Source organism: Euphorbia lathyris, chromosome 6 (genome assembly GCF_963576675.1).
Source record: "Euphorbia lathyris chromosome 6, ddEupLath1.1, whole genome shotgun sequence".
Lineage (NCBI taxonomy): Eukaryota > Viridiplantae > Streptophyta > Magnoliopsida > Malpighiales > Euphorbiaceae > Euphorbia > Euphorbia lathyris.
Genome location: NC_088915.1, coordinates 28,184,409 through 28,197,513, shown reverse-complemented (window position 1 = coordinate 28,197,513; position 13,105 = coordinate 28,184,409). Strand labels below are relative to the sequence as shown.

The 13,105-nt window shown below is 33.7% G+C and overlaps 1 protein-coding gene across 1 annotated transcript; it reads left to right on the top strand.

Annotated features, from left to right (window-relative positions):
* Window positions 1–1,514: 1,514 nt before the first annotated feature.
* LOC136232876 (probable ADP-ribosylation factor GTPase-activating protein AGD8) lies at window positions 1,515–7,979 on the top strand. Its single transcript, XM_066022331.1, has 7 exons — window positions 1,515–1,748; window positions 1,853–1,971; window positions 4,446–4,875; window positions 5,452–5,709; window positions 6,854–6,979; window positions 7,377–7,475; window positions 7,599–7,979. Exons 1-7 carry the CDS (start codon window positions 1,680–1,682, stop codon window positions 7,704–7,706), a joined length of 1,209 nt encoding a protein of 402 aa, XP_065878403.1. The 5' UTR covers window positions 1,515–1,679; the 3' UTR covers window positions 7,707–7,979.
* The last annotated feature ends 5,126 nt before the right edge of the window (window positions 7,980–13,105 follow it).

Genomic DNA, 13,105 nt, shown 5'->3' with positions numbered 1-13,105 from the left:
ATTGTCAAATTCCTATAAGAATAATATCATAAACATAGAAAAAGAAGTTCAAAATTGAGTGAAACTGGATGAAAGTTAGTTTCACATTTAGTATTTAAGTTCACATTTGAGGAGATGTGACTCGCATGTTATGTTTTGTATTGCATTTTTAGCAATGCAATGCGAAATCAGTTCGCATTTTAACAAATGGGGTTCACATTTTATTGTTTGCGAACATAGATACAGATAGTTCGTTCGCAATCCGATCGCATTTTACACTAAATACAAATGATAAAAAAAAAGTGTTCACAATTTAATAAGAAGGTTCACATTTTGCGATTTGCGAATATCGAACATTAGAGAAGTATATATAATTGCGTAAAAACCTTGCATATAACTTTTCTGACATTGCAATTGATTATTATATGTTTAAAATAAAAAATAACTTATATGATATTTGAAGATGAAGATTGAAAGTGACTCGGAGATAAATGATGAAGCTTGAAAGTGATTTGGAGATGAAATGGAAGTGATTCTTGAAAGTGTTTGTTATATATATATATTAAGGATCTTTTTGGAAAATATATAATAGATGAGTAGTTTGGTAGCATGTATATAAATGAGTCTAAATATATAAATGAGACTCCTTATTGGACCAATTCTATAAAATTTCCTATTAAAAGTGCTAAGAGTATGATATAACTGTTTAATAAATATTAGAATTGAGTATTAAATATATAAATATTAGCAATCGGTAAAGATGATACACTTTTGATTTTAGAGGTGAGAGGTGCGTTTAAATTTATCCACTTATAAAAAAATTAAGATTTTAAGTTATATATTTTAATTTATAAAAAAATAAGTGGTTTTTAACTTAATTAAATTATTTAAATGAAGTTAAAAAGATAAACATAAATGTTTAAGAAATAACCATTATTAAACACTATTAAATTAAATAAGTAATTAATATTTTAATTTAAATCATTAACAAGTTTATCAAATGGACCTAATAATTGTCTAGCAATCTAATTAATACAACTTTCTATATATGTGTTTCTTCAAGTTTCTCTTCATATTTTTGTTTGAGCTTATGTTTCAAAATATTAGGAGTTTGTGTGAATATTTAATTTAGCCTTTGATAAAAAAAAATAAAATGTAAGATTTTGTTCCTTATTATTGAAACTTAATATAAAAATTTGAAGGAAATGAAAAGAAAGTATCATAAAAATAGAGTTGATGTAATTTATATTAAAAGAAAATGGAAAAAATAGATAGTAGCTAAATTTGTTATTGGGAAAAGAAAAGAAATAGTAGGTGAAGAAGACGAAAATTGAAATTGTGAGTTCGTTTGGTGGAGCTTTAACGTCTCACCACAGCACAATTTGACGGTTGCAATGAATTCACTACGTTTAGTTCACAGACCCTGGCTGAAAAGGAACAAACACCGAACCAAGGGCACTTTCGGTAATTTCTAAACTTCTCTTTCTCTATTTATTTATTTATTTTTTAAATTTTGTCTTAGAAAACAAGCGCAGAGCAAAAACTCTTTAATTTGCAGATTTCAATCTTGTTTTGCGCCTGTCTCCTCTCTCTCTCTCTATTTCTCTCTCTTACTGCGTCTCGCGCGTTGTATCTGAGGAGGTGCTGGAGCCAATCTTCTCACCTCTTCGGTAAATTCTTTCCTGTTTGTGACTGTATCAATGGCGTCGGATAGTTTCAATGACAAAACCGCTATTTTCAGAAAGCTCAAAGCCAAGTCTGATAACAAGGTTTTTTTACTTCTCTGATTCCTTTTCTTTCTTAGATCTATTTCGGATCTGGCTGTTCTAATACTCGGATCTCGGTTTTTGAATGATGGCTTTTGTTTATCTAGATGTGCTTTGATTGTAATGCGAAGAACCCGACATGGGCATCTGTAACTTACGGGATTTTCCTCTGCATCGATTGCTCGGCGGTTCATCGCAGCCTCGGTGTACATATCAGCTTCGTCAGGTAATATTAAATGATAATTTGATGTTAAATTTTATTTTATTTAGGATGCTACGAATAGAAGAGCAGTTCATCTCATTTGTTTATTTGGTTGAAGTTTCCGTTCTTCTAGTTGCTTAACCTCATAACTTAATTTCATCTAGAATTTTGAATACGTGGAAAGGGTTATGATTTACATTGGATAGTAGGGATCAGAATAATTTGTGATGAATATGGAGGGTTTTTTTTTTATGTTAAACATAGAGCCGAGTTGGGTCATATGCTTTCTCTGGTCTTAGGTTTCATTCCTCGGGTATTGCCCTGCTAGTCTCTAATTTCAAATAATCCTTAATTTTATCTTGCCAGATGTTCTTAACTCTAAGCCAATGTGTTTTTGCTTTTATTTCGTGACGTTATTATAGGTGTGAATGCAACGAGTACATTGCTCAGAATTACTAATTTCTTAGTAAAAAACATATGATTGCATGCCTGCGTTTTTGCTTGGTCGCTGTATTTTGCTTTCAGTGCATATCGTAAGTAAAGGGCTTGATTGTTTTTCCATCATCAAATCCACAATAAATCATAATGAAATCTGGCAAACACTAAGGGGATACTTTGCTAAAGAATGAACTTTGTCTTTGTTTTTCTTAGAAACATGAATTTTGCATCCACTACCTGCTACTATCAGGATCTTGTTGGATTTCCCTATCTTTAGCTCCATAAATATCAGTCTCTCATAGTCTACTTGTACATTCTTTTTCAAGGAGATGAAGCTTACCCCAGGAAAGATTCTTTATCCATTGCGAGATATTTCTCCAGATCTTCCCCGTCTCTTCCATCCTGCTGCTCTGCTGGTTTGGACCTTGTTGAACTTTCTCCCTCCAGCACTGTCATAAGCTTCATTGCACTCATACAAATGACTCATCCACATTCCACACTTATCAGTTTATATACTATTCTCTTCATATGTTCTCTAGAAGGATACTACAATGCACCTCAACAGAACTCGTCCATGTTCAATTGTTCTTCCTTGATGTATGCCACAACTACATAATAGCTTTTCCCCAAGAGGCCATTTGGTTAGATCTGTAGTTGTTAGTGTTGGGTTTTTTTCAGATAGAAATAAAGAAATAAAATAAATAGCGGAACTAATAAAATTAGAGGATCTACATCTCCACTAAGTTTCTATTTTTATTATTGATTTTGGTTGTTGGTTCTCTTTTTTAAACCATAAACTACAAGCCTTTATATAGGCCAATAAAGAAACAAACAAACATAATATTTAGTAACTACTATTCAGTAGCTATTAACTATAGTAACCCTTAACTTATTTATTACATATTAATTTTAGTAACTCTAAATATATTAAATATTTTTCCATAACAACTGAATCAAAATAACTAATTATTAAACTTTGAATCAAACCTAACAGTTAGGACCCGTTTTCACCTTAAAAAATTATTTCCTTCATATACTGAAGACGCTGTACCTTACAAAACCCACAGTTCCACTCTATTGAACTGTCATGGGCAGAACTCATTCCCATGAGATCCATCTTGTTAATATTACTACAATACTATCCATGAAAGCGATAATACATTGGTTCCAAAATCATAGTCCTGTACAACTGTTTTATTATTGATTGGTTGTGGATGATTTGTTCTTAACTAGATATGTGGTGGATTGATTTTTATGCATTGGTCCCAAAATTGTAGTCTTGTCCAACTGTTATATTATTTAGATTGGTTGTGTATGATTTGATGTTAACTAGATATGTGGTGGATTAATTTTACTGACATCATGTTTGGTCTGACTGCCTTTTCAATGTAAATTCATCTTGAAGGATTTCTTGCATATCTAATGTAACCATTAGGAAGTTGGAATGAATTATATTGAGTCTTTATCTTCTGCTAGACCATAAAATTAGTGCGGTCCTTTTGGAATTGTGTGAAGAATATCGATAAACAAAAGAGTATATATATTTTTTATAGCATATGCAATGTGCATATATTTAACATATCTCCCATTGAAATGAACATCTTGAAAATGGGTAAGAATCTAACGATAGTTATTTATAATCTTTTCCAAGTAGATGCATTTTTTGAGTCGTGATTATTTCTCAACTGTTTTTTTTAAGGATTTATTTGAGCAACTGAGCCATTACCTCTGAATCAGCTCCTTGTTCATTTCTGACAAAAGAATGTATATAACAGTATTTTGTAATAGTTCCACGTTCGAGTTCTCTCTGATGGAATTTGCTATTGTTTCTTGATGCGTTCTACAAGTATTTTGTGCTCTTGTATCTTGTTGCCTTGTACAAGATGTAATCAAATATCATTTTTAGTGTGGATATCAAAATGTTTTATGTCTACATAAACAATTATAGGGCTAGCTATAGCTTGATGGGCTCCATTTAAGTTTTCAACTTGTTAAAATGGTAAGATGGAGTAAAATAAAGCAGTCATTGTTCTAAGAGCTTGTTTATTCTAATTGTGCAGGTCAACAAATTTAGACTCATGGAGTCCTGAGCAGCTGAAAATGATGAGCTTCGGGGGGAACAACCGTGCACAAGCTTTCTTCAAACAGCATGGATGGAATGATGGGGGAAAAGTTGAGGCCAAGTACACATCTAGAGCTGCGGATTTGTATAGGCAAATACTTTCAAAGGAAGTTGCCAAAAGTATGGCAGAAGATAGTGCATTGTCATCATCACCTGTTGCTTCTCCATCAGCTGAAGCATCTAATGGACTTTCTTATATAAAGACTGGTGCAACGCAAGAAAGTCCTTTGGGAAGGAAAGAAACACATGATGTTGGTCCTTCCCCAAAAGCTTCTCATCCAAGTAGTATGCCTACTGTCAAGAAGCCTCTTGGTGCAAAGAGAACTGGGAAGACTGGGGGCCTTGGTGCTAGAAAGCTCACTAATAAGGTATGTATCACTTAACTTTATGGAAGATTATTTGATTGCTAGAAGTAATTGCTGTACATTCAGTTTAATATTGATTTAAATTACATGTAGCAGCATTCATTTGTCGGTCAGTTTAAAAAATTTTCCAGTACTGAAATCGTTTTCATATATATGTTCAAATAATCAAAGCAAACTTCAAATTCAATATATGGAATTATTTGGTTTTGGGCTATAAGATTTGGAAAACGGTATCCAGTTTGTTTTTGGCCTTTGCAAAAGATAACAAAAAAAGAAGAAACAAATCATGAAATACAGATACCTTATTTTCTTTTTCGTATAAGTTGACTTCAGATTGCAGGAAATTTTGAAATATCAGAACTTAGGACAAATAGAAAGCAAAATACAAAGAATGCATAAGATAGAGAACTAATGATTTGTAGTAGAAAATATCTATATCCTTGACAAGTCAATTGGATCAAATTAACTGAAATTTATGAATCCTTTTAATATTTTGGTTTAAACTGGTTAATGCTTTCTCCTAGTTACTTGGTTATGGAAATGTGCCTTATTCTAAGTATAACTACTCATTGCATGCAGCAAAGTGAAAATCTTTATGATCAGAAACCAGAAGAACCAGCTCCTCCTGTTCCTTCTTCAATAAACAACACTCCAAAAGCTGGCACATCTTTTACGTCTCGTTTTGAGTATGTGGATAATGTCCAGAGTACCGAAGTGATTTCTGGCCCACAAGTGATTACCCATGTCTCTCCTCCCAAGTCATCAAGCTTCTTTGCAGATTTTGGAATGGATAGTGGGTTTCAGAAGAAATCAAACTTGAACTCCTCAAAAGTTCAGGTAAGCTAGGTTAATCTCATCCTTGATTCAAGATGTTCATTTACCTTGTTATATGGTAAAATTTAGAGACTGAAATCTTAAAGAGGCCAGTTTGGACTACGAGTACAGATGTCAATAGGTGGAGGATTTGCCCGATGCATGGTATGATCCATGAATCATACCAGAGCTTCTATGATGATAGCCTGCAGCTTAAATGGATTATACATTTTTTAGTATTTTTGAAAGCTTATGCCAGCCAAAGGTTTGGAAACCGAATGGCTGAGATTGGTTTGGCGAAGCAACCAGTATCAATTTTCCCGTTACATATAAATTAAGTTTCGCTGTGATGGATCCATTTGATGTCCTCATAGGCTCAGTTACTCAGACTGATTGATGTGTTTGGTTTTGAATTATTTCTAAAAAATCACGAATTAGGGTATCAGGCATGATAGTTTTAATCACATTTCAGTTTCTTCAGTCAGTTTTAATGTGCATAAGATCATTTTAGGACATTTTCTCTTGAAGGGCGCGTTTGACATTGCTTTCCCAGCTTTCTCAGCTTGCAAAACTGATTTCCTTTAGAAGCTGTGAAAACTGTTTTCATGAAAAGCTACGATTTGTAGTTTTTGGGTAAAGTAGCTGTCACAATTTATCGGGAAAGCTTATATTAACTTTTTTTGGACCAAAATAGCCACAACTTTCAATATAACTAATATATATATATATATATTATTATTTTTTAGTTCTTGACTTTTAGAACTTCTATTGTGTATTTACCAAACACATATCAGCTTTTTCCCATAATACTTTTCCCCACAGCAGTTTCTGTTGGCCACAACAGTGCCAAACTGGTCTGAAGTCAAGTATTTGCAGAAATACCTTGGCTTTTGCTGCAGTGACACTGCTATAAGCATCTTATCTCATCCTTCTTTTTTATCAACACTAGTAAAATGAATTTTGATGCCTCTAGTTATCTTTAATCTTGCTATTTTACTGCATAGTGTCATTTTTCTGTTGCTGCCTTCTCATATTGAGTTATTTTTCATTTTCTGCTGTTTTCCACGGAAGATTTATGTTAACGTTGAAGATGATTTGGCCATAAACATTATTGATTATATGTTGGGGTGCTGTTTTCTTACTTGTTCTTACATTCTTGTATTTTCAGATCCAGGAAACAGATGAAGCAAGGAAGAAGTTTTCAAATGCAAAGTCAATCTCATCAGCCCAATATTTTGGCGACCAGAGCAGATCTGGTGATGCTGATTCTCAAGCTTCCTTGCAGAAATTCTCAGTATGGTTCATTGACTGGATTTTGTTTTTGAATGTCTATTTTGCTTGCTAATTTGCTGAGCTTCTTCGTGAAAAATACTGACAGTTCAATGGAGTAATAATAATTGTTGAACTCTTACAAGATAATAAGAAGGAAATCTTTCACCCAGATTAATCACCTAGTAAGAGGTTGAAAAGCTTCTTCGTGAAAAATACTGACAGTTCAATGGAGTAATAATAATTGTTGAACTCTTATAAGATAATAAGAAGGAAATCTTTCACCCAGATTAATCACCTAGTAAGGGGTTGAAAAGCTTATATACAGCGGCAGTGTCTTTTGCTCTTGTTATTTATTTGTTTATTTATTTATATTTGTGGGAGTTCCATTGATTAGATTAATTAATTTCATGTTACTATAGGGTTCAACGGCCATTTCAAGTGCTGATCTTTTTGGGCATGACGACAAATCCACCATTGATCTTGCTGCAAGTGACCTCATTAATCGGATATCATTCCAGGTATTCCTTTTGGTGCTCTTATAAGATGCTTTACTTTCATGTTGTGTTTCTCTCTTCCTTCTCCCAAACCGAATAAAAAAGAATTAATAAACAATTATATGTGGTTCTGGTTGAGGTATTCAGGCACAACAGGATATTTCTTCCCTGAAGAACATGGCAGGAGAGACTGGAAAGAAACTGAGCTCCTTGGCATCTAATTTGATGACTGATCTTCAAGACCGAATCCTCTGATACTATTGAGTTGTTTTTCAAAAGTATCTAGAGGAACCTAATATTTGTCAAGTGGAATGTAAAATGAGTTGATTATAAAATTCTTTTGGAAGAAAAAAAAAAGAAGAAATTTACGACATTACAATATTTGCTGTTTTGTAGGGGAGGTTGATTTGAGTATATTATGTTTTAGTTATATTTACTTGGTGACCACAACCTAAGAAAGAGATGAACAATTTGTTACTGAAATATTAAATACTGGATCATGCAACCCATGCGAAGGCTTTGTAGCTATTATTGTCTTTTTAGGTGGTTGAATCTCCATGCTATTTCTGATAATTCAGCCCCCTAAATTTTGTGTTTTTGGTTGTAAATTTGTATAATTATGTGCTTTTTCTGTGGTTGACAGTAATTGTGATTTGTGTTTAAAACCAAAATCCTCCAACAACAAAATTAACATTAATATTTGGTCTTTATGAAAGCTACTCTCTTTAACCGCAGCCTCATTCGTCTATTGTGCTAATTCTAATTCCAATTCGTCTCCTAAATCAGATTCCTACAATTGCAATGTTAATGTGTACGCATAGATGATAACGAATACCTGTACCTAAATATGATTATGCGACAAGTTTTTAATGATATATAATATATAAATTTTATTCTATAACAATAATTAATCATGTCTTAATTAAATAAAACTTGATGCAATAACAATTCAACATACTATATCTTTATTTTATATCTAGTGTTAAACAAGTTTCAGTTGTATAATGTGTTGCTGGTATTTCAATTTAGACCATTCTTTTTATGGTCTTTCACCTTCAAAACCGGATAATGTTTATCAACTTAGGTCCTGTTTGATAACTTACTCAATCGCTTAAATTAAAATATTAAGTGTTTTATATTTTTTTTTTGTAACTGTTACTACAGTTGTCCCATAATATAAGTCATTCTAGAGATTTTTACACAAATTAAGAAATATAATTAATGGAGAGTCAAATTAATGAATTTATATTGGTTAACTTAAAAATTTTTATCTCATGAAATGATTGGGTAATAAGTATTGGAATGTTAAAAAACATACAGATAAAGACAAAAAATTTAATGCTTGGACCAAAAAACTAAACTAAAAGTTCCGGAAAAACCAAAACGACTTATATTTTGGAAAAAAATCCACTTTGTAAAACGACTTATATAATGGGGCTGAGTGAGTATTTAGTAACTATTAAATTATCTAATTAAGTTAAAATTTTCTTTTTCTTTAGAAATCAAAATATAACATTATCAAGTAATATTTTTATATTCAACAATTTTTTGTTATTTTTATTATTTATCAAACAATTAAATCATTAGCTATAAAAAAAAACAATTAAATCATTTGATACTTTCATCACTTTATAATCACATGAGTTTTTTATTATTATTTTAAAGTTGTCAATGATCAATTCTGAAATTGATTACTTTATAAGGAACTTTTACGTTATTAAGGACAAAGTTTAGAACTTTTATGCATGGTTTTGAATGTTTAGTAACAAAGTTGAGAGATTTTTGTGGCATGTTCTTAAAGGTGATGGAATATAAAAAAAGTAAACATTAAGTTAAGGGGCCAGGCATGTATTTTACCCCAAGTTCAGTATATGTAAAATCATGGAGTTGGGGTAAGATAGTATTCATTGTTAATTGTAATAGGTTGGGGGTCATGTGGGGTATGGATGGGTAGTAAAGGAGATTGCTTCTACATTTGTATAATATAATATTAATAATATTATGGTTGACCAGATCTCAATGCCCCAATGATGCTAAATGTGTTGCAAGATTCTTCGAATTCTAAAATAGTCTAATGGATCTCCTTCGCCTTTAGGCATTCTAAAGTTGTAGCTTGGAGATTTGATTCCGTGTATTAAAAGTTTACAAGATACGTGGTACATTTTATTTATAAAATAAAATATAAATTACATTGTTAAGTTTTAATCACAATCAACAATATTGATTATTTACAGAGAGCAAAACCGAATTGCTGACCGCCTGACTGCTGCTGGTCATGAAAGGATGCTGGGAGTTACCATTCTTTCTAGTCCTCCTTCTTTTCTCTCATCTCTTCTTCTTGAAGATAGGATCGGGGTTAGCTTTCCTAGGCTGATCCCAGGTTAAGTTGTGGTTTGTTTTGTCATTTTCTTTCCTTGTTTACCAAAAAAAAATCACAATCAACAATATTTTTATTTAAAAAAATTGTTTTTACATATAAACAAAACACAAATCTCTAAATCGTAACCATAAATCACTTTGGAGTCCATGTTTTTATCAACATGTAAATATAATTGAAAAGATAAAAAAGAAATGCTCTTGATTATTATCGGAATTTAACAATGTAATTCCAAATATTTTATTTTGCAAAAAAAAATATACCCATATTTACGAACTTTAAACCATATATCTATTCACAAATAGAAAAAACACATCATTTTTTTTATATAATATAGCTCAAGCACTGTACACATCAATAGAAAAAACCATATAGCTCAAGCACTGTTAGGCTGTAATCGAGCCGAGCCGAGCTTGCTATAAAATTAACGAGCTCGAGCCAAGCTTCGAGCTTGTTTCAAGCCCATGAATTGTGTGTGAGCAAATCTTTAATTATATTTGTGAAGTTTGCTCGCAAATAACTCTTTAATTGTGTACATAAACAAGCTCGCAAGCAAAGTTCGTGAATAAATAAACAAGATGCTTATAAATAGTTCATCTATTACTCATTTATTATGTTTGTGGACGAACTCATCTAATAGCAAATGAAATAATATTAAGTTTAGATATTTGTGAACTAACACAAAACTATATAGTTTTCTACAAAACTAAAATTTGTTCATAGATATTCTAATTGAGCCTGCTCGCGAGCTTTCGAGCCGAGCTTTGACCTGCTCAAGCTCGGCTCGTTTACGAACCGAGCCAGTAAATTGTGCTCACGAGCAGCTCATTTACAAATCGAGTCGAGCCGAGTCGAGCTTTTATCGCCGATCACTGAACCACTTATGAACGGCTCGGCTCATTTACTGCGCTGTACACATTCACACACAATTTTTTATAATTACTAAATTTTTCACCACCTGCAAATCCTAATTTCTAGATATTGAAATATCAACATTGATTTTTATGTGGAAGTATCTAGCAAATTAGACTAATCTAAGTTCTAGATTAATCTATTTGAAATATCTAAGATTAGTCATAAAAATCTTTAAAATGTGGTTCTAATTTATACAAGTTTAAGGCTATGATTTGTACAAGTTTGTGGATGAGATTTGTACAAGTTTGTGGTTTAAATTGGTTCCATCTTAGTATAAATAGGTAGTGAGGTTGTGAGTTTTGTATGTGGAAAAATTGAGTTAAAGCTATATAGTTAAGTGATGTGAGTGAGTTCTTGATGAGAGTTGTGAAGAGTTATATATTCTTGTAAAATCATCTTTCAATAAATCTTATTTGTATTAAAATTAAGTCTTCCATTATTAACAAGTGGTATCAGAGCGGACGGTCAGGGACCGGTACGTGGTCGAGTGCAAGCAAGCGGTCAGGGACCGGGAGTCAGGTGCTTCAAAAGTTCACGATCCGGGATCGTGGTGGTACGAGGTATTTTTATCGCGCAGTCCGGGACTGTAAAAAATTATTGGTCGGTGTTACTTGGTTAATTAAAGGAGATAACCAAGTCGTGATGGCAGACATGTCTACCTCGGTAAGCACTCTTGAAAAACTCAATAATAATAATTATAGTACTTGGAGTACTCGTATGCAATTTTATTTGCTCGGCCAAGATTTGTGGGAGACTGTTGGAGGAAACGAAACAGCGCCTCCGACGGAACAAGATGACCTTAAGAAATGAAATGTCAAGTGTGGTAAAGCTATGTATGCTTTATCAATTTCGGTGGAGGACGATTTGCTACAACGCATCAAGGATGCTAAAAACCCCAAAGAAGCATGGGACACTCTTGCCAGATTATTTGCAAAAACGAACGATGCCAAGCTCCAACAACTCGAGAACGAGTTACTGTCGGTCTCGCAAAACGACATGACGGTGAGTCAATACTTTACTAAAGTTAAAACTTTATGTAAAGAAATTTCAAAATTGGATCCTGAAAATAAAATTACTGAAACAAGAATGCGAAGAATAATAGTCCATGGGTTGCGTCCCGAATTTAACGCGCTTGTTACGGCAACCCGTGGATGGGCTAAAGAGGCAAGTTTAAATGAATTAGAAAATACCTTGGCTAATCAAGAGGCTCTAGACAAGCAAATGTCTAAAGTCTCAGTCAATGACGAAGATAAAGCTCTTTTTATCAGTAAAAAGAGCAAGGATCCAAAAATCACGAGATCGAGAAATGGTGAAAGATTCAAACAAGGATGGCAGAAAAGGCAACAAGGAGGGAGTTGGCAACAAGGGGGAGCTCACCACAACCACAAGCAAACACACGAGAAGACACATCGGCACAAGAATGACCATTGCTATAATTGTGGCAAAAGAGGCCACTATGCTCGAGACTGCAGATACAAGAAAGCAGAAGGAAACGCTGCAACATCCTCACATGCTCAAGATGAAAGAGAAGAAGATTGGGACTTCGAGGCTTCGTGTGCAATTACAGAGCCAGTGACATGTGACACAGTCATGCCCTCCAAAGCAGATGCACATGATGAGCTAGCACTTACCGCTGTAAGTAATAAATTTATCAATTATCATAATGATTGGATAGTAGACTCTGGATGCTATAACCATATGACTGGAGACAAGGAAAAATTATCAAGCATGACAGAGTACAAAGGGGAGCGAGTTGTTGTCACCGCGAACAACTCAAAACTACCAATCACACATGTTGGCAAGACGATGGTCGTGCCTCGATACAACTCTAGGGAAGTGCAATTAGAGAATGTATTCCATGTACCTGGGATGACAAAGAACTTGATATCAGTGTCCCAGTTGACATCCTCGGGCAACTACGTGGTATTTGGCCCAAACGACGTGAAGGTGTATTGAAGTCTGAAGCTGACAAGCACACCGCTTATGGAGGGAAGAAAACTTGAGTCTGTCTACATAATGTCAGCACAAACAGCCTATGTAGACAAAGCCAGAAAGAACGAGACAGCCGATCTGTGGCATGCACGTTTGGGACACGTGAGCTATCATAAGTTGAAGGTGATGATGAAGAAGTCGATGCTCAATGGACTTCCACAACTTGATGTTCGAGATGACACAGTATGTGTCGGATGCCAGTTCGGGAAAGCACACCAGTTGTCGTATGAAGATTCTCAGTATCGAGCAAAGGAGCCGCTCGAGTTGGTGCACTCGGATGTATTTGGTCGTGTGAAGCAGCCATCAGTCAGTGGTCATCAATATATGATAACCTTTATTGATGATTTCTCAAGGTATGTGTGGGTGTACT